This window comes from Crocodylus siamensis, chromosome 1 (genome assembly GCF_052110815.1).
Source record: "Crocodylus siamensis isolate JL-2025a chromosome 1, ASM5211081v1, whole genome shotgun sequence".
NCBI lineage: Eukaryota > Metazoa > Chordata > Crocodylia > Crocodylidae > Crocodylus > Crocodylus siamensis.
Genome location: NC_143395.1, coordinates 172,792,890 through 172,815,625, shown reverse-complemented (window position 1 = coordinate 172,815,625; position 22,736 = coordinate 172,792,890). Strand labels below are relative to the sequence as shown.

Genomic DNA, 22,736 nt, shown 5'->3' with positions numbered 1-22,736 from the left:
TTATCATACATAATGAAATTAACTGCTGAATCATGGACTAAAGTTAGACTACCCAGATGTGCCAAGTAAGACCAGCCACAAGTGCAAAAGAATGATCACACAAACTAATTGGTGAATCGCACAATTAATGTAGGCTGCCCCAACTGCCAAGTCATTCTTACATGGTAAAAATGACTATCCGGCCATCAAAAGAGCCAGCCCGTTATGATGTTAGGGTGTGAAAATGTGTAACAGTCCTAGAGCTGGTGTTTAGCCACCTTTTACTGGAACTGTATAACAGGTCCCCAGCATCTAACTTTGGGGGGGGAGGCTCTTTGGGTAACTGTAGGGACAGGACGTTTTTAGGGCTTGATTACTTTGCACACCTGACGGCTCTTGACGTATTGCACCACAGACCCACCAGCAGTGACTTGCGCCATAAATGGTGCGTGTGTGTGGCCACTGACCCACCAATGCTTGTGGGGAGTCATGCATGTGTGTGAGAAGCATCTGGGGGTGGCGACTGACCCACCAGTGACTTGTGCCATAAATGTAAGGGTGTGTGTGGCCTCTGACTCACCAGTGTGTGTGCATGTGTGGTGAATGTGTGTGAGAAGCATCTGGGGGTGGCGACTGACCCACCGGTGACTTGCACCAAAAATGTAAGGGTATGTGTGTATGGCCACTGACCCACCAATGTGTGACCGGTGTCATAAATGCAGGGTTCTGTGTGGACCCACCAGTGTGTGTGTGGTGGGGGAGTCGTGCATGTGTGAGGAGCATGTGTGAGAAGAGCATGTGTGAGGCCACTGACCCACCACCGTGCGCGTGTGGGTTGTGCACGTGTGTGAGGAGCGGCCACTGTCCACCAGTGCGTGTACGGGGACGAGAGTGGTGCATGTGCAGGGCCAGGACGCACCCCCCCCCCGCCAGCCTGGCCTCTAGCCGATCTACCCCGGCGCCCTGGCGGCGGCGGCTGCCTGCCCCGAGGGCGCGGGTTGCGGGAGGGCGGTGCCCGACGGCCAGGGCGGGGCGGGGCGCCGGCGAGCGCTAGGACCCGGCGGGCGTCGCCGGGACCCGCTGCCTGCGCGCGGCGGTGGCGCTGGCGACTCCCCGGCGGGGCGCGGGGCCGCGGGATGCGCTCGGAAGGTGGTGGTGGCGGCGGCGGTGGCGGCGGCGGCGGCGGCCTGGAGCGCTTTGCTAGCCCGGGCCGTGGCCGGGGGCTGCGGGCGCGGCGTCGCTTCGGGGTGGGGGAGCTGGTCTTCGGCTGCCCGGCCTACGCCGCCGTGCTGGCCGTGCAGGAGCGCGGCAACCACTGCGACTGTTGTTTCGCCAGGTAGGAGGCTGCTCGGCCCCGCCGCCAGCCCAGGGGCCGGCCCGGGCCCCCCCGGCGACAGCACGTGTGCGCGGGAGGGCGGCGCGCCTGGCCCCGCGTCCTCCTCAGGGGCGAGGGGGGCAGGTGCCGGCAGGGCGGGAGCACGGCCCGGGGCGGGGGATGAGCCGGCCTCCCGCAGCGAGTGGGCCAGACCCAGAAGTGGGTCGCAGGAGCATAGGGCCGGGCAGGGCAGGGCGGCAAACAGTGTTGGAAAATGGATTCTCCTTTAAAGGAGGAAAAGGTGGGAAACCACGGGTGTCCCTTTGCACCCCCAAACCCCCCTGCCCCACACATCCCCCCCTGCCTCCCACCCCCACCCACCCCCTGCTCCACATTCCCCATCTCACACACTCGGGGGCTGTGGTGGGAGTGAGGGGCACTGGGCTGGGATTGGCCATTGATATTTATGTACAGGTCCTGGTACAGAAAAGGTTGAGGACCACTGGTCCCTTGGGGACCTTTGGAGGTCCCTTGCAGTCCCACTGCTCTATGACAGAAGGGAGGGAAGCACCCCACAGACCTGCAGCTTCTCAACCGTGCATGAGGGGCTCCTAGAGAAGCGGTTCGTAGAGAGAAACAGGGCTGGAAGGGACCTCAGGAGTTCTTCTAGTCCAGCAGGAGATTGACCCACAAGTTGGCTCTCAGCTCCCCAGCTGCTGTTGCATCTCCTCACATGGATGTGCTGCACGAGTTGAAGGTGTGACTGCAAGCTAGCGCTAAGCCATTAGTGTTTGTGCAGCTCAGTAATGTGGATGGGAGCCCTCAGTCTTGGCCTAAACACTGACTGTTTTCCCCCATGAGGATCGCTCTGCCCAGCAGCTGCATTTTTTACCTGAGTAGGAGAGCCTGCCTCTGTGCTTCTCAGTCCTGCCATGCCACAGGATCCTCCTAAGGAGGTTGGGGAGGGGGAGGGAGGAGCCCACATAGGGCTTGCACCATGAGGTACATGGACTTGAGTCAGGAGGTTGATTTCCCCCTCTTCCCACCAAGATTTTGGATTGGAATCTGTGGTGTCAGAAGCATCCTGACCTGTCGCAGGGATTTTGAGTGTGTTGTACTGCGAAGGTTGTTCTGGTGCAGCGGTGTTCAGCCTTTGGGCTGATGCTGCCCATGGATCTGTCATGTCTGGCCCACAGGGCTATCCAGGGCCCAGAAATTTGGCAGCGAGGGAGCAGCAGCCATTAATGTACTGCCTTGCTCCTTGCCAAATTCTTAAACCCCAAGCCCCCATGCAGCTGGTTGAGGCCAAACCACATCTCTGTCCTCTCCATGGAGCTGCATTAGGTGCCTTTCCCCAGTGGAGCTACGTTGGGGCTGACCTGTCTCCCACCCTCTCTGTATGACTGGAAGGTGCTCACTTGGCTTATCCCAGGCACTGGATCTGGCCTACAGACAGACTGGAGAGCACTCATTTGGCCCACTGGGGAACAAGTTTGAGCACCACTGCTCTGGCATTTTTGTTTTTTCCCCCCCCCACCCCCACAGTCAAAAAAACAAGGGTAAACGAAGAGCTGGCATTTTGCAAGAGCTGCCTCTAGCCTGATGAGGGGGTCTCAAGTCTGAAAAGGCTGAGAAACCACTGTTTTAGACTTGAGTGCATCAGAGGTGCATAAGCTTCTGATTTAACTATCCCTCTCTCCCTGTTATGTAAGCAACCTGCAGTTTTAGGGCTGTGTCTTAAAGGAGTTTTGTGTAGGATGTGGATACCCCTTTCACTCCACTTCCCCTTCATGGTGCCTGGCCACATCCCACTGAGATGCTGCTAGTTAGTTCTGCTGAGAATGGTACCAGAAACTGGAGAGTTATGCTCGTGTGCCTCACTGCTCATGCTAATTTGCTGTGCCTCTCAGCCCAGGTTAATTTGCTGACTCCCTCTTTCCTACTGAGTTTGGCTAGATTAGAACCCTTCCCATTCTGGTTAGACTGCTTCCCACGTCAGAGGTCTGTAGTCTGTCCTAGCTCTGTGAGACACTTGGTGTTGTCCTCTGGATTTTGGCACTCAGAAACTGGTCACCTCATGCATTCAGAAGCAAGACCCCCATATGCTGTGGTAGTGAGTGTGTATAGAAATAGTTGCCTAGCTAACCTGGCAAACAGTTCAGTATTGCTCCAGGCATAGTTTTAGGGTAGGGCTTGAAGGGACCTCACAGGGCCATCTAGTTCAGTTCTTTGTTTTCTTTCTTCAACTGTCCCAGGAAAAAAACAGCCCTCTCTTTCTCCAATGAGCTCTTATATTCTCTGGCTCTAGTTCTGCAAGTGCTTAAGTCATACATATATTTACCTATGTGTTGAACTCATTGGGGCTACTTGTATGGGTAGTTACACACATATAAGTGTCAAATCAAATCCCATGGAGTAGATCCATACCAGTGTCACTGATGGAGCACTACAAAAAAAATTCAGAATCAGGGCCTTCAAATTCCTTTAGTTTCCCTATATCTTTTCTTTCCATTATGCATCTGTGACATTCCCATGAGTTTGTCTTTATTACATTTAAATGAGATCTTCATGTTCTGATTTTTTTTTCTTCTTTTCCTTCTGTATTTTTATTTAAATGCACAGGGAGATGATGATCCCAATAGAAGTATTGATAAAATAATCCAGTAGATGTAATACAAATGCCTTTGAAGTTGTGAACCTTCTTTATGTATCTTTCTTCTTTACACAGTTTTGGAGTTTTCCCCCCCTTTGTTTTGCTTTATTTGGTTGTGTAGTTTTAGCACTGTTACTAAACTTAAAATTGGTTTTCTTTTTAGTTCTGTATTTTATTAAATGTCCCAGGAAAAAAACAGACCCTATCCTTTCCTGGAAGTTTTTATACTCTGTGACCCTGATTCTGCAAGTGCTCAAGTTGTATGTAAATTTACCTGTGCGAGTAGTTTCATAGAATTTGTTGGGACTACTCATGTGAATAAAGTTATGCACATATAAGTGTTGGATTAAGTCCCATGGAGCATATCCAAAACAAGTGTCAATGCTTGATTGATGCCCAGGCAAATGACAAAATTTGCCCAGCGAACTATATATAAACTTCTGTTACTCATAGGTTTTCCCTTGTGATTTACAGTCTTAGTTCCTGTTAAATTTGCAAATGAATTGAGCTGAAAATTATTGTTTTCACCAACATGAGTTAATCCCTGAATTTCACTGTGTTCTTAATGTAACCAGGAGATCCTGGTTATTTTAAAATGTTTCTTTCCCTTGTTGCTACATCAAATATCCATCCAAAAGGAGTTGTACATTGGAAATAGTGAAACTAGTATACAAAATGAGGTCAAGTATACAATGCATATACGTTGAAATACATGGAGATATTTAAATAGTTTTATACGTGAAAGAAATTAGTAGCCTTAGGTGTTCCTTAATAGTAGGCATAACATTTTCAGGTGAAAACTTTATATTGTTGGTGTTGATCTTCAAACCCCAATCACTTTAGCATAGATTGATATGACTGTTGCCAGTGCAACAGGAGACAGTAAACTTTATGCATTTGGGCTCCTAAATTAGCTGTTGTCTGCTGTCTGGAAAAGAATTGCAGGAGACTGCATTATAACCTCATTTATGTATGCCATCGTGTAAGATTCAGTGCAGTCTGATCTGTACATGAAGCACAGGACTACAGCAGCTGACCTCAGCATTGACAGAGGTGCATGGTTAAACTCACATAACATCAACTTGAGACGTTTTCTATTCCAGTCTGGCCCTGCATATGGTAATGTCTGTGGGAATTTTCCCATTACCCTTAGTGAGAGAAGGATTTGGCTTTTGGCCTGTGAGCACTTAGGATCAAATTCTATTACCTTTCCCCAGTTGACTAGAGACTTTGTTCTCTTGGGTTGCACCAGAGAAAACAACAGGAGTACTTGTAGAATAAGGTACTACAATGGGTGCATGTATACGAGATGTTTACTGCAAAGTAGACTGATCCCAAATTATAGGGTAAAGTTAACATGCTAGAGGGTAGGGAACGAATCCAGGTGGATCTGGACAGGTTGGATAATGGGCAGATCAGAATAGGATGCAGTTCAACAAAGACAAGTGCAAAGGGAGAAGGAATCACCAGCACACTTACAGGCTGGGGGAGGACCTCAGCAGCACAGCAGTAGAACGAGATCTCAGAGTCATAGTTGACTCCAAGATGAACATGAGTTGTCAGTGAGACAAAGTAATCAGTAAAGCTAACCGCACATCACCATGCATCGGCAGGTGCATGAAGAACTGGTCCAGGGAGGTGATGCTTCCCTCTATGTGGCATTGGTCAGGCTGCAGTTGGAGTACTGCATCCAGTTTTGGGCCCCCTACTTTAAGAGGGATTTGGACAACCTCGAGAGGATTCAGAGGAGGGCCACACATGGTTAGGGGCCTGCAGGCAAAGCCCTGTGAGGAGTGAGTGAGAGACCTGGATCTCTTCAGCCTTCGCATTAGCACCTTCATGTCTCAGCCAGCTCCTGTCACCATCTATACATGTATTGTGCACTTAATAACTCCACCATAAAACAGTACTGTCCCTGACAATATTATCTTAGGCAGAGTTAACTTACTGTGCCCTTATAGTGGCACACATGTAGATGGTGACGCTTAACTGCAGAGCTAATTAGTTAACTCCACAGTAAAGTGTACATGTAGATGTGCTCAGTGTGACTGAGGGTGGCTGCATCTGCTCAGAAGTTCAGGGGAAAAGTACTTGTGACATGTAAAAATATCCCTAAAGGGAAAGAAAAACCAGCCTGAATGGCAGGGAGGCTAATACTGGCTATGTCTATAGTGGTCAGGTATTTGGATGATAAAAAGTCATCATGCTGATGGCATTTTAAATTACAATGTGATAAATAGTAAATCTGATCTGAAAAATATAACATAGGTTGCCAACTTTTCTAGATATACTTAAGAAACATGGCAATCTCCATGAAGAATAGAGCTTTTACTGATTTATGGATGAATGGGCTGAGAGTGGATGATATGATTAATTCATTTTTGTAAATTTCATCATCTTGTCTATTTGTGAATTTCCCATGGTCTCCTCCTCTGTCTTGACTTTTTTTTTTCAGTTCTTCCTGCTACTTTTGGATTTTACCCTCTCTGTTCCCATGTGGCCCAATCTGACTGTCCTCAAAGTTAATGGAAAGATTCCTGTTGGTTGCAATGTATTCTAAATCAGACACTATGCAAACTTTCTCTTCTCTTTCAAATACATGATATTACTTAGACCTTCAGTTTAGACCTTATACTTGTGCGTGATCTTTAGTTATGTTGCATTGTATTTGTCTAATTCAGCTTTTCAGGTCTGGGGAGTCTGTCTTCTAACGTGTGTAAGGGTACCAATGTTACATATACCATGGTGTTACTTTAACCTTAGTTTAATATAATGACACAGAATTATTCTTCTGTTGACAGTTGGCCTAAGGGTCAATTATAATGGTATTTTATTCAATCTTTTTTTGCATTTTCTATTCCAACTTCCCCTATGATTCAAGATCGTCAGTAGGCAAGCAGGAGGGGGCCTCAGCATGGTTGGATGGGTCATGCTAATAGCAAAAATAACCTAGCAGTGCGATTCAGTTTGGCTGAAGTCAGTGATGCAATTTGTGTCCCTGCTCCCCATAGTTCACCATGACCATACATCAGGGAAATAAGGGGATGGGTCTGGAATGAATTTTCTTACATGAAGGGATAAAAGAAAAGATTCATGGTCAGACTTACCTCAGGGCAGAGAAACTTTGTGAAACTTCTGTCATGCGGTTGACGCAATGAAAGTAGGCTGATGTATTTTCTAATTATATAATGTAAAACCACCCCTGGTTTGTTTACTGGCCATTAAACAGAATCTTCACATTAGCTCAGCTCATAGATTCACAGATTTACGGAAATTCAGGGCAGGAAAGACTGCTGGGGTCAAATAACCCCAGCAAGGTTTGCATCCAGTCTCCTTTCAAAGATCTCCAGGGTAGGTGCCTGCTGGGAGTCTGTTTCAGAGTCTGGTCACACAAACCATGAAGAAGTTTTTCTTTTAAGTATATGTATATTCTTAAAAGCCAGCAAGACTGTTTCAAGAAATACAAGGCTTTTGGGCCCCAATTTTTCAAGTTACACGTGACCTGTGAGGTGTTGTACATACTCATATCCTAGTAAGGACACTTGACTTTATTTTATCCCTTTAAATTTTTTAAAAATCCCATGTAAACTTAAACATAATGTAGTGATCTTCCCTGAAATGAGGAGGAGAATTTTCTAAGCATGTGTTACAGAATGTATGATAGAGAACACAGGGAAATTCCTGTGCAGTGTGCTGTATTGCAGACATCATTTTAGGGCAGATCTGCAATGCAGTGTACTTTGCAGCAGAGTGAGAACTTTCTTACAACACACACTGCTCAGGGTATCTACAAATACAAAAAGAAAAGGCAGGGTTGAGGGAAACTTTCATAATACGTTGATCACAGAGCAGATGCTGGACACATGGTAATGGGATTAAGATGCTTGGTAACAGGTTACTAAGCAAGGTATTTAAATACAAAATCTTTTTAGATGGTAGAGGTTGGGACTAGATGTAGGAGCAATGGAGTTAAAAGAACAGGAAAGCAAAAAAGTAGCATCAGTGATCAAATAAATCAGGCAACAGATATTTTTAAAACCAGGGAAAGCAGAGGTCTGGCAGCATAGAATAATGTTTCTAAAAAAGGATGCTTTTTAGGACTCCCCCTTAGTAACAGCTGTTAGGAAAATTTGCATTTGAAACTCTAAACAAATAAAAATCTCCTCCTCATTCTGAAGAGGAGGTTCAAGCTGTAGTCACAATGTTCTGAAGTAAATGCCATATGATTATGAAAACATGGTGTGTCATGCAGTACTCTTCTAAAATAAGTGCATCATTGCCAGGTAGGGCATGTAGGCTATATAGTCTCTGTTTTAGAGCAGTAGTGAATGCTATAATGTCCCTGTTGCATTCACTATTAGAGGGTAAATATAACTTCTGTTTTGTTTTTAAGGAAAGAAGGATTGTCCAAGTGTGGAAGATGTAAACAGGCGTTTTACTGCAATGTGGAATGTCAGGTACGTGTTCTGATACCTCGTGAGAATGGTGGGGATGCAGTTCACTAAAGCAGTAAACTTCACTTTTCATTAGTACTTACAGGCTATAATTAACACAACTGCAGTTGGGAACAGCAGACAGGTCACTTTGATCACCCACAGATGTTGAGAGTAAAGTTGTGCCTTGGACAACTACAGGATTTAATCATAATAAATTGGTAAAAATTAATTGTGCTGAGCCATGTTTCTGTTTGATTAGGGCCACCTTTCAGTCCACTCTCTATCTTAGTAACAGTAACTTATTTCTTCTTTAAGAGTGTGCAGGTGGTTTAACATTAGTCCGGTGAGGAAGCCTATGTCTAGCTGAAAAAATAAATATGCTTTTTTCGGAATTTATTTGCAAATGTGTTGTGGCTGTTGATAGTAGTGCCTGAATATTTACAAACCTCCTGTACTCCCCCTCTTAATCATATATTTCCACTAAAGAGCTAGTTAACCACAGTAGGTATGCTCTGATGTTAAAAGCTCCAAAACAAAAATATATGAACATGCTCTAAGGTAGCATATCATGAAAAAAACAGACCATCTAAAACACTGCAGTGCAGTTATCCTTCTATTTTTATTTTGTTTTGAAAAGAAAGCTCATTCTTGCTTAATGAATCTAGCCAAATCCAGTATCTAGCCTTTGCATGCTGTCAACCTGACCTAAAGGAACCGTGCTGATTACACATTGGAAAAATAAACTCCATCCAAGAGCTATCTAAATAACGAAGCAGATGTTCTAACTGTGTGGAACCCTATAGGGCTAGGGCCATGGTGCTGAACGTTGTTCTTGAAGGACTTTGGTGACCAAACTCTTGGCACGTAAACAAAATTTAAAAGCTAGCAAATCATTGAAGCCCTCCCTTAGGTAGTGATGTGCTGATTATCAGTTTATAGTTTGCCTGCAAATATTCCACATTCCTGCTAGGTAGGTGGATGCATTGTAATTGCATCTAGGAACAGGACAGCTGATTTAGAATGTTTGCTGCTTCAGAAAGAGCTTATGTTAAGAAGTTATATTCTCTTCTAAATGATAATATTGCATTAATGTATTATATGTATTATCACTTCAGTATTTTTGCCTCTCTTTTACCTAGATCCAAGCTTCTAGCTTTCCTACTGGTGGTTTGTAGTTCTCTTGTAACCAAAAGTAACCGATCCTCTTGTAACCGAAAGTAAAACAAAACAAAAAACCCACTAAACATGAGGCCCAATTCCACTGCTCTTAGTGCTTTATTCCATAATTAATACATTGCAGATCACCTGCTGTTTTACTGCTCATGTTTTACTTTCTCCAAATTTCTTTTTTTCTTTTTGCTGTAATAAAATGTCTTTCCAGAAGGCAAGCTTGACATCTACTCAGGATTTCTGAATATCTCCGAAGTTGCAAGGGACAACATTCAGCAGAAGTATTAGCTGTCTGATAAGTTTCATGTAACACTAATGTGTTTTAGTTATCAAGTTCTTCAGTAATGTTCTTGTGTCTTGACTGTAGTTTGAGCACTGGCATTAGCATGTTCTCTGTTACTGTAAGGGAAAATGCACAGGGTTTTTAGCTGTCTAACTGGCATAAATTTATCTTCAGGGTTTTGGGCCTTCTCGAATCACAGAGGTGAAATTTACAGACATAGCTGGGATTGAATTCTTTTGGCGTTCTTTCAAAGTTACCTTCAAGCATAATGTACTTTAGAAACCAGTCTCAACTGACTGTACGTGCCGCACAGACAATCTACATTGCATCTTCATCCTTGTCTTGTTCAAAGGCACTTCTCAGCAGTTCAGAAAATCTTTGTCGAAGCTGAGAAGGACATCTGTGCCTTGATATTGAACTTGTAACACTGCAATATACAGTAAATGTTTCCCTTTCAGCCCCCATGGATGTGAGACTCAGTGCTTTGGTCTTCTTCACGCCAAACTGATAAAAGTCTGGGGCTGTACTTAAGAGTTCTTGAGGCAATGCTTATTTGTCCCCCCCACCCCTTTGTCCATAACTCTATAAATCCACAGTCCTCTGCCCAGTTTGGTTAAAAACTGCATTTAGAATAATCGTCTGGTATGGTTAACTCATTATTTCAGTAACTTTGAATATGCTTCAGTGTGCTGGTTGTTCATCATGTTTAATGTACTCTGTGGGATACGCAGTCCATTTCAATTTAACTCATACTTCTTTTTCTAAAAGCTGCAGTACCTCAGCTAATTTGAAATTTATTCTCCAAGTGTAACTTGGAAAAAAAAGTGGAAAAAGTTGCAAACAAAATCATTTGTATAAGTTTTTCGTAATTATGAATTCAGTGACTCCTAGAAATTGCGCTCTGTAATCAAGACTCTGCATCTAGTGATCTGTATTGTGTCTTCAGATACACCCCTGCAACTCCAGTGTCTTCAGAAATTAAAGGGCATGAGCATACTTGAAGGCAGTATTTGGAGATATGTAGTAGCCTTGATTGCCAGCTTTTAAAGTAGCTTCCAAGCCTTAATAAATTAAGACTTGCAACATGTCTTTGCAGAAGGTATTTCTGTTTGCACAAGTGGTGATGCTAGAGCCCATAGATATTTTGACATGCTCAGGGTTACACACAAAGTTTGTGGCAGATATGTTTTTTTTCCCCTAGATACGTGGGAGATACATTTGTGCTTTTTTTTAATGTATCCTGCAACACAAGGGCCCAGATTGCAGCATGATTCCTTTTCACTTTACTTTCAGTATAAAGCAAACCTAAATCTGCCACAGTTAGCTAAGGAAGAATTAGAACAGAGGAAAAACATTTTTTTTCAGGGGTACAGAGCTGGCCTGGCAGTCTCTATATTTGCATACTTTGCAATTGGCCAAGGAGATGTGTCCCAGGTTCCCTTAATTAATGCTCACTGGTGTCAAGAAGGTTTTGGTCTATTAGGCAGCTGGCAGCCGGTATAATTTAGAGAAACTAGAAGGCTCGACTGTCTTAAGTTGGGAAATTCTTAGAGACGGAGTCAGCCTAGGACTAGGGGATTAGTGAAGTAACCATTTATTACTATTATTTTTATACCCAAACCCTGTCTGACCTTCCCTGTGTACATGGTGGCTGGAGCTTAGCCTGTAGCCCAAGGTCACTATATCTTCCTTGGTCCTGTCTTGCAATCCAGACCTTCTTCTGATACAGTTTGTGATTCATACAACTCTGGTTTTACAGCTGATTCATATCACTTTGGTTTATACTCCTGGTTTTACAAAGCACTGGCCTGTTATTACATTAATGAAATTCATATACCATGTGTAGCTAGCTGCCTTTTAAAATTACCATAATTTTAGTAAAATGGTGTGGGACCTATGCCTTTCCCCCCCTTCCCCCCTCAGAAATTAGCTGCTGGACAGCTGTAAAATGAAATGTTTTATGAGGGTTTCAAGAAGGTTAAAATGTGGAGATGGTGAACTATAAGCCAGTTAGTAGCATTCCTTTTTCAGCTATTAAACACAGCTATTGTTTATCCTTTAAGGAGAGATATGTTTAGCTAATCATAGTGCAGAATGCTAGGAACTTGTCTCTCCCTTCAGCATGTGAAATGTGCTCTGGAAATAGAGGACTTGGAGATTCTGTGTGTGTGTTGAACTGTTTTACAATGTCTGTTTCCACAGCAAGGAAAATTCATGTATTTGGCATCAACCAGTAGGTCTCAAAATCGAACTGTAAACAGGAAATACTCTTCAAGAAGCTGTGTTTTTTAGTGAGGTCTCCCAGGAATCTGGTGTTGGCAGTGTACCATATAACACTTCTGCCTATGACTTGGAAGAAAACAAAAGGAATACTGCGAAGGATCCAACCAAGCCAGGGGGGATCCAAACCAGAACTAGAGAAACAAGCTCCTATTAGTAAGGGCTCTTGGAAGGAGCAGTCTGAAAAAGTTTCCTCTGGAGTGTGATTAAAATCTTTAAAAAAAAATCAAAAAATAAAAAAAAATCTGGGTCTAGTCAGGCTAGTTTTCTGGGGACTGAGGAGACTGCATCTCACCATAGTCTGCACTGTTTGTAGTCCCTTTCTCTTTGTTTGGCTTTCTCTGCCTGTTTATATAGCCAAGCCCCTAAAGGAATAATACGCTTTATCATCATTGCTTATGAAGGTTACAGATGATGTAAATATTGCAGAAGTGGTAAGTAGTGAAGAAGACAGAATGATCTTGATTGTTTGGGAAGCTGGGTGTAAGCAAACAGTTTGCATTTTAATGTAACCAGATGTGAAGTCATGTGTCCCAGGACAAAGAGTGAGGGCTATACTTATGGGATGGGGGATTTTGTCGTAGGAAGAAGGAATTTTGAGAGGATTGAGGATCATGATGAATACTTGGCTAAATCTGAACTTCCACAACTACACTGGGGCCAAAAGGGGTAATATGACCCTTGCTTATGTAAGTGGGAAGAGCGATGACAAGGCTATGTTACTTTCACAATTAAGGCAGGATTTTGATAAATCGGAGAGGGTGAGAAGATAAAACTCATAATAGAATTTGGAAATATGCCATAAAGTGTAAGACTTAAATTGATTTCTTTAGCATAACCAAGTAAAGGGTGATCTAAATTACAGTGTACAAATATGTACATGGGAAGTGGGCATTTGACAGATAGAAAGCTTTTCAGCCTAGCTAGCATGACAGGTTCAGCTTTTAGGAGTGTGAAGTGGGACATGTTTGGACTAGAAATAATGTGAAAAATTTTAACAGTGAGGATTGTTAACCGTTGGAGCAATTTTCCCAGGGCTGTAGAAGATACTTCCATTGCTGGAAATTTTAAAATCAAGATGACATCTTTTAGAACAATTACCTGTCGTATAAATAAAAGATTATGGGTAATTCTGAGAACTCCTATGCCCTAAGTTAAACAGGAAGTACAACTAGAAATTCATAGTAGTTTTGCATGGTTTTACAATCTATAAAGCCATTGATGTCAACATTTTTGTTGACTCCAGTGAGGAAATACTTTAGTCCCTGATGTACAGTTTTGGGCAATGCAATTGAACAGCTCAGAAGGAGAAAAATTAACTTTTAAACCATCTTTGTCTTCCCCCTTATAACTCATCCTCCATCATATAAGGACTGGGCTTGTCACCCAGTGCAACTTAGAACAACCTCAGGCTGCTCGGAGTGGCACCCAAGTTGTTTGACAACTATATCATTACGAGGTAATCTTGTGGATGTGGGTTAAGGCAGTTTTCCAGGTGCTCTTAGACCTGTTTCCTATGCATCTAATTTATAGTTTCATGAATAGCCTTGTATTTGCAAAAACTCCGCACATCTGTGTAAAGATGTATTTAACACAAATATAACTTGGTATAGTTACATCAAAATTGATTAAATTGAATATACCTCCATGCTTGGAAAAAAAGCATGAGACTTGCAACTGTTAAGTTCTATTACTAGAGTTATTCAAAATTACTAATCAGAACCTGTATTTTAGCCTTGCCTTCCATGTGAGAGCATGAGGCTGGGGGGAGGCTTTAAGGGTAGTAGATTTAGAACAAATAAGAGGAAATGCTTCAGTAGTGTGTATGGTCTGTAAAGTCCAGTGGTAAAATTCACTGCTTAAAGCAGCCACTTTTAAAAATACAGCCGTGGGACTTGTCAAAGGATTAGATAACTGTTCTTAATGGGACAATACCTGGAATCTTGAGTGGAGAAAAGTTTGCTTCGATTTCACTGGACTTTGCAGTAAAGTAAAAACTACAGGATTTGACCCATGCTAATGCTTGACCAAGTGGTCCCTTCAGCTTCTGCAAGTGAAGCAAACTGAAAAGCAGTGGCGAACAGGAGGTGAATGATAGAACGGTAGGGAGTAGGATTTTATTGGAGCATCTGTGCAGTCAGGGCTTTACATGGAAGCAAAAGACACCCAAGAGGTCAGCCTGCGCACTTCTGGACAGTCTCCTAAATTCTGACAATTCTGGAGGGTAAGCTCCCCCCGACCCAGAAAAAAATCCTGTATTGCATGATCTGCCTGAAACTCTGAATCTGCTTATGAGGTTTCCTTTCCCCTGCATGGAAATGGTGTAGAACCAATGCTGATTTATTCCCAGGTTATTAAAGACAGCACTCTGTAGGACAGGTATGCCAACTAAGGCTGTGTTAAGGTTTACTAAACTTCATTCCCTCCAGGGAAAAGCTGTCTTGAAAGTATTAGTGTATGGAGATGCTTGTTTCTCTGTCTTTTATGCCATCAGTTGAATATTCATTCACTGAAGTTGTGCATAGCTCCAGAAGTATCTCTGATCTCATTTCTGCTAACTTGACACCTGTTTCCTTTTGCCCTAACTGCTTCAGCACCTATTTCACTTCTCACTCTTACTAATCTTCATGTCTCATTCCCTGCTACTCTCTATGCCTAGTGATCTCCCTTCCCCGATCTTTCTCTAGTCCAGTCCTTCTTAAAAGCTTGCTATGTCTGTGAACTGTTCAAACATTCATCCATGCCAGTCAGAAATACCATCCAGTCTGACAGTGTGTATACAGAGAAGAGAGTGGCAGAAAAAACAAGGGTGTGACCTTCTAAGTGATGTAGTGCTTTGAGTGAGTTATACTGCAATACCTTTACTCACACTGAATAATAGATTCACTTGTGGAACTGTTGGAGTATTTGGAACTATTTAACATGAGTATAGGACCTAATCATTTGCAGTATCAGACTTTATTAGGTCCTCCATTTGCTTTCTCAAACTCATTGTGTTATGTGTATGTCTGTCTTCTGAAATGGATTTCCACTGGGTGAAACCTGTCCTTATATGAATCTTTTACTGTGCTAACAAGGCACATCATTGAGTCTTAACTAACAAGAGTAATGTTTACATGCCAATGAATATTTAAGGTCATATAGAATACCCAAATAATCATCTTTTTGGACTTGTATTACGTATTTATTCCTGGGTACTAGAGTTTTTTGATGATATGCTTCATGGGAGTCCAGTCTTCTGGCAAATAATCAGGTAGTCCCAACAGATGGAGTCACTTTGAAGAACTTGGTTGAGGAGATTATATTTCCACTCTTTGATGTAGAAAACATAAGCCGTAGCAAACTTCCTTTCCAAAAGTGTTGTCACTCAGCCTTTACTGAAGGGAAAAGTACTGTAGGTGTAATGAAAATAGGAAGAAAATATCATTAATGTAGCACTAGGGATTCAGTCAGAACAATGCTACCTGCTATAATTTAAACCACTTAGAGAAAACGTGGAAAAGAATGCTAAATGCAGTCCTGCTGTGATCGCAGAGAAGGCTTCTGTCAGAATGTTTCCATGCCACGTATTATTCAGTCATCACTACTCTCTGTTCCTGCAATGTTTGGGGCTTTTATCTCATTTTGCACAATTCAGCCATATCTTGTTCCTTTAACCTCCCTACTAGTTCTCATAACTCAGTATGATTCTGCCTGAGGAAAGATTTTAATTAACAGTGCTTAAAGAATAAAAGCAGCAAATGCATTTTAAAAAACATTACTTTAAGACAGTATCTTGGTTTTGTTTTATTCAGGCACTCTTAAGGCAATACATGTGAACAGGAGCAGGTATAAAAACTTTGTGGACTGATCCTATGTTCACCATATACATAAAACTCTTGCACTGAAGTCACTGGGAGTTTGGAGTTTTTCATTGATTGAAGGATTGGGTCTGTGTTTTGTATTTCTTCTTGGTTAAGAACACACAAAATAAAGACTGAGGGTCTGTGAATAGGAAATGGTATCTTCTTAGGACAAAGTTTGCAGTGTAACTTGCATCAGTGGAATTACTTAAGATTTTTCTTCCTTTTTTTTTTTCTTTTTTAACGATACGGCTAAAATGGAACTTACTTTAATTCCCATTCAACCTATTCCTTTATATTGTTGTGCCCTTTTAGAACTTCGCATCCTAGCTTGTTTCATGTAGCTTGTCTGTAATGTTGTTTGTTTTCAAAATGTAAAATTGGATTCTTGAAGGCATTGGACTTGATTTTGCAAGTTGCTGAATATCTGCACATTTTTAAACCTCACCACCTTCTCCTTAAGCATGGTGTGAGTTGAAGGTTTTTGTTCCCTCAGAAGGCGAGCCCATATATGGGGTAATTAAAATGGCCATTTTTTATTGAGGATTCCTGAAACGTTAAGATGAAGCTATGTCTCTGACCTTTTAATTTTGGTATAGATGTCTTAAATAATAGTGGGCCAGTTTGTCTCCGGGGCACTTGAGTTGCTCTTAATCCTTGTGTGATACTTGACGGTGGTCAGGGTAGGACGGTGCTATAATTTCATTCAGTGTGGCATATTGAGCCTACTTTAAAGGCTTGTGACCTTGACTTCTGTATGAGAATGTCATGCCAGTAATTTTCTTGGAACTGCCAAAAATTTCTATATTTCCATTTCATTTGCTTCTGTAGTAAGCCTATGGGATTTTTCTATGGTTTTCTTTCACCTCCACCAATCTTTCTCTAGCTAAGGTGTCTTACTTGATGGTAGAGCTGATTTGCTCCTTAATCATTTAAGAGGATGGTGCATAAATGTGTGCATTTGTGTCTATGGAGGGACTTAGACATTGTACTTTGATTTATGTTCTGAATATGCAGATAAGGTAGAATGTGCTCTGGTTGGAGAAAGGACCGCACCACTATTAACATGCATCACTTTGTGGAGGCCTTCATTGCTTGGATAGATTCCATTCATAAGGTGATCAAAAAAGTCACAGATGCCTTAGAACAGCTGTTCCTGACTTTGAGGGATAGCACAAAATTGATAACAGTCACATTAAACATTTTACTATGTGCTAAACGAAATACGTAACATAGATATTTTTAAGTTAAAGAATGCCTTTTTTCCTCCTCCTTTTTTCTGATCTCTAATCGTTCAGTTATTTTATTGGTTAGCTCCACTATTATTTGGCTGTGTATTGTTCTAACTAATAAAATAATGCTGATAAATTGGGTCAGCACGGCTGGTCCTGATCTTGCATAACTGTCTTTGTATTAATGTAAATTCATTGATTTTTTTTTTTTAGGTGACTTATGCCTGAGTGTGCCAGTCATATCTGAATTAGGGCCAGTGTATGCATTAGAAGGAAATGAACCCGCATATTCATCAAGCAGGGATCTGTTTTCCTCTGAACACTGAGAACTGATGATTGCATATTCATTTCTTCAAAATGTATATTTTTATTTCTACCAAATAAATGAAGATCATCTGACCAAAGCTCATCTCTTGTGAACACATTAAAAACAAATGCAGGATGGCTACACATCCCTTAATAATGACTCAAGCTTTGTTCCAGTTTAGTGAGTGTCATCTTATTTTTCTAAAGGAAACACATTTCACTTGACCTCCAGGTTCTGGCAGGACTTGCTGCGTCCTCTTTTTCAGCCCTTTATCTACAACAGTTTTTTTGGTTTTTTTTTTAACCTTTCAGAAAGAAGATTGGCCGATGCACAAGCTGGAATGCTCTGCCATGTGCATTTTTGGGCAGAAGTGGAATCCCTCTGAGACTGTGAGGCTAACGGCAAGGATTCTTGCCAAACAGGTGAGCGGAATGCAAGACTTGGGAGCGTTTTTTTTTTTTTTTCCCGGAGGGAGGAGGCATGGGGAAGGGAGCCAGGAAAATGAAAATTTGACCTATAGTAACTGTCCCTGCAGAGGATGTTTCCTACCATTGTCCTGTGTATAGACAGGTCGCAGTACTGCATGTGAGCCACTTCAGAAAAGATGACCGAAGCTGCTACAGTAGTGTGAGGGACCATTATGCCTTTTTTTCATGAGCTCTGAAGCAGTCTCTTGAGAATCGAGGCATTGCTGAATACAGACAAGAAACTGGCCAGGTTTACTAACAGCTCTCCAAGGATGAGAGGTTTGATTCTCCATTCATTTATGCCAGTGCAAATTGGAGCCCTTTAATGGGCACATCCCACAAGCGTGCACGTGCAGTTTCCAGTGCCTCAAAGCCATTTGAGGCATTACAAACAGCATGCGTCAATGCCATCTGAGGCACTGTAAACAGCACCCACATGTGCACCGGAGATCCCAGTATCAAAAAAACTGCCACTAAAAAAAAATGATGTGGTGTACGTGACAGCAGCTTGTGCTACTAGAAGCTGGAGCCTGGCTGGCCAGAGCCACTGCTGCTGGCCCAGGAGGCCCCCAGGATCCCATGTAAGGCTGCTGGGGCCAGCAGAGGTGCTGGCCCCAGCCTCCCCTACCCCACCCGGGTCCCGTTCCTGCGTGCCAGAGCGCACACGCAGGCGCATGCTTGGACAAATAGCAGTGGTACAAATATGTGTTGCTGCTATTTGTCCCATGGGAAACACATGCTGCTGCATGTGCATGCTTGTGGGGATGCACCCAATGAAGCCATTGGAATTGTTAGGGCAGAACTAGCATAAGTGATAAAATTAGGCCCAGTGGTTGGTTTGGTTTGTTAAATTCTAACGCATGCTACTTTTGGTGTGGTAAGCACTGGCTTTTTCATTGGTAGCCACTTGTGTTGGACTACCACACTTTTTTACGTAAGTCTTACTTCCTCCAGAACCAACTGCATTACATCATTTACTGTACAGTATCATATTGCTGCAGCATCATCCATTCTATAAGCTCCATATACATTTTGTGGTTCTGATTTTCAGTTACAGCTGCCAGATTAATGGAGTTACCCTGTGGTGTAAAACTAAAGTCTGAAAGAGGGTACCCAAGTCAGTGATCTGTAGGGAGAGGAAAAAAAATTGTAGGAAAATTTCACATGAATGTATTTGCTCTAATCTGGCAGACAAGGTTCTTTGGGTGAATCTGATATCTTTTATTAGATCAACTTGAATAGTTGCCAAAAAAAAAAAAATGTTAAGCAAGCTTTTGGGTTCAAAAACCCTTCGTCAGGCTGAGGAAGTTTCAGCAATTGGTGTGCGCATTTTCTGGATGGAATGAAAAGCTTTAATCTTGTATGGTTAATTGTATCTGGGATATTCCTTGAAATACAGAATTTGGTGATGGTAAGAAGGGCACAGAAGTGTTTGGAGGGAGCAGATGGGGCCTGTAAATTTCAAGGTTATTACAGTGTATATCTTTGGAAAAGCTCTAAATTTTATCTGTAAAAATAAATGCTCTTTGAAGCATATTTGTATGATTGAGGTTTGCTTATGTGACAAGGGCAACCTGGATAGTGTATGCAGAGAGAGAGGATTTTGATGGCCTGCTGGGAAGGTAGCCTGCATACTCGTGTGTGTGTGTGTGTGTGTGTGTGTGTGTGTGTGTGTGCAAGTGCATGCATGTGGTAATTAAAGCACAGTTGAGTGGTGATCCACAAACAAAATTAGATGCTTAATGATAAAAAAGTCATTGGAATAAATTTGTGCTTTTATAGCTTACGGGTGCTGGGGGAGAACCCTCCATGTCATATAAAAGCTAAATATGCAAACCATAGTCCCTGAACCTCAGCTGCTGGGCCACCTGCAAAGCCATATTTAATGGCCAAGATTACAAAGAAGTGGCCTTAGGCCAACAATGGAGCACTGCTTTTGAACTCTGTCAACAGTGAGTTTATTCACTTTCCTCAAAGCGAAACCTGTCTCCTGCCTGCTTGCTATTGTTAGCAGCTTTCTGGGTGTCTGGAACAAAGCAAATGACATATTTAAAATACTGTTCTGTTTATGTATGCAAATTTGATAGGAGTTAATGTTTTTAACTGCTTAATTTGGCTCACAGAGGATATTTCTTTTTTAAGGTTAGTGAATTTCATTGGATCATTTTCTTTTAACAGTTGTAAGGCCCATACACTAAGAGTTTTTTGTTTTGGTTTGCAGGCAAAAAATCAGTGTAGGAGTCAGCTGATAAAATCATTGCTAGCTTTAAAAAAATTTTTTTTCTTTTTTTTTTCTTTGCAATATTTTTTCTATTTTTAGAAAATCCACCCTGAAAGAACGCAATCGGAAAAACTCCTCGGTGTCAAAGAGTTCGAATCACGTGAGTAGAGAAGCTTTTCAGGTAGCATGGGCAGTCCTTCATAGAGCATTCAGGAACTGCTGCATTATCCTTCATCAAAATCTTCTCAGAGTAATTCAGTTTTTGGAGGGGATGAAAGAGAACCACATTTTCTAGAGTTTTGATACCTCTTTGCTTTATTTGTCTCCTGGTAGCTTAGGGAGTAGGGAAGTGAGGTTGAAACTTCAGACAGACTAATTACATAGTGTCCATCCATCTGATAGACACTGGTGACTCCTGTGAATTGTAATGTTGCAGAACTAAAATAGCTGGTCTTGTTACCAGCGGGCATAAAATCAGACAGTACAGTTGCTTGATGGTGACAATGACTAAGGGGCTAATTGCAGAACCCTCTGGACTGCAGTTCAGTATTTGTCACTGCCAGTCAAATCTGACATGTTATCTTTGATTGTGTTGAAATTCCATGTCCTGAATGCTCCAAAGTGATCTGAGGAAGGAGAGAAGCCAATAGCTAGCTTTTATCTTGAAGGTTATTGCTTTTCTCCCTTGAGGCAGAGTTAGAAATTGAGCAACTGTTGAGGAAACTAACCAGCCTAGAATAGTCTTCACAGCTCTCTACGGTTGCTCTCTTTCTTGGTACTGGCAGTAATGAGAAGATGCTGACATGCACATGTCAGTCAGTGAAAGTGGTCAGGGTCCACAATAGTCCATCACTGGGGTGAGAGGTGGCAGTTGTTTAACCAAACCCAGTAGACTTCTAAATAGTTTTAACAGAGCAGATGAATGAGATAACCACCCCAGTTGGGGAAATGAGGTAGACTGTTGCCAACATTTTTACCTAAGCCATGGTGGCCCATACTTGAAAACATTTCTAAACGTAACTTGTAGGTATTTTAGTGGGGTGGTGGGGAGGGAGCGCTTGAGGAGAGTGGGTGATGGCTGAAGGGTTTCCTCTGTAAAAGTCCTTGGGATTAATAAGGTAACGTGTAGCAATAATGTCCTTGTCCACTACTGGTGTTTAGTCTCTCTCTTTAAAATGGTGTTAGATGTTACTTTCTAATCTGGCACAATTTTCCAGTTTACACATGGCCTTGAAAGAAGTGCTTCTCACTGAAATGCAAATGCTTGCAATATTTCCAGCTGTCTGTTCTGTGTGTGACAGGGTGGGGGGAGCAGGAGATAAGTGTTTCCCATACAAGTACTGACCTGTTCTAACCTGGATTTGGCTGTAGTTAACAAGGAGCCTGTTTCTTGTACTGCAGTAGGTTGTCTTCTTTTTCCACAGACCTTGATAAACTAGACAATGAAAAGAGAGAGCTGATTCAGAATGACATTGCTGCTCTTCATCACTTTTATTCAAAGCACATCGAATACCCTGACAATGCTGCCCTTGTAGTCCTATTTGCACAAGTAAGTTGGCTAGAATAAAATCAGCGTAGGTAGGTGTTACTGTACAAGGACTTAGTCATCATGAAAGAAACAGGCTATCAACAGCAATGGAGATTGTTGCCTTCTTTTTATCCACAGCCTTAGATGACAGTGGCTAAAACTTCCTATGTTACTCTGTTAATCTCTGCCAATGCACAGCTTCTAAATGTGTTAAGTTGGTTATTACCTTCCATCTGCCAAAGGTAGTGAAGAGGCAAAATTTCATTTTGCATAACATTTAGAAATCCTAAAATGCTTAATTACCCCTTCTTTTTCTTACCTGAATTTAACCCATCTAAATTCTCTAAACTTAGTGTATTTACTAAAACCCAAGAACGATGCCCCTCACCCCACTTTTTCCCCTCTTTCCTCTACTTCCAAAAATGTGAAAGCTCATGTTAATCCAAAATGATGAAATATCGCCCCAGCCTTCAGTAGTTTAAAATACCAACACAAACTGCCAGCTCTGGTGCTGATTTCTTTCTTTCTTTTAAGATCTCAATTATTAGTTTGTGTCTGCCTGTTCCCTTCAGGTAGATCACTATCTACTAGCAAGAAGGGATGGTCAATGATAGTCTAATTAGAGATTAAATTTCTGTTTTAGAGGTGAATAATAGTCACCTTCAAAATTTACTATACTGAACATTTCTGTACTGAACACTTTCAGTTGCATTCACTGAACCATCTACATTCCCATGATATTTATACCTTTTTTCTATAATCAAAAACAAAATAAAAATCTATTTTGGAGTTTTTATTTCAGTGAGTGATGTAAAATAGAGAAGCATCCAAACTGAAACTGTTCAGATTCTCGCTTTGCTTCTGAATATTTTTACTAGAAAGTAATCAAAACAGTCAAGGGATATTATTATACTTTGACAGTATTCTCAATAAATATAATTATAAGAAATTTAGATTTTCACTAAAACAGTAGTTTTTCCTTCTCCATCTTATCCTTGAGTGATCATTCCACATGGTGTTACT

General features: G+C 42.0%; 1 protein-coding gene across 1 annotated transcript in view; it reads left to right on the top strand.

Moving 5' to 3' along the window:
- The first annotated feature begins 935 nt into the window (after positions 1-935).
- SMYD2 (SET and MYND domain containing 2) overlaps positions 936-22,736 on the top strand; it is a 47,956-nt gene continuing 26,155 nt past the window's right edge. The window contains exons 1-5 of the mRNA XM_090049041.1: positions 936-1,315; positions 8,341-8,404; positions 17,809-17,919; positions 20,285-20,345; positions 21,610-21,734. Of these exons, the coding sequence (XP_089905167.1) occupies positions 1,116-1,315; positions 8,341-8,404; positions 17,809-17,919; positions 20,285-20,345; positions 21,610-21,734 (561 nt within the window). The 5' untranslated portion in view covers positions 936-1,115. The remainder of the gene's footprint in view (positions 1,316-8,340; positions 8,405-17,808; positions 17,920-20,284; positions 20,346-21,609; positions 21,735-22,736) is intronic.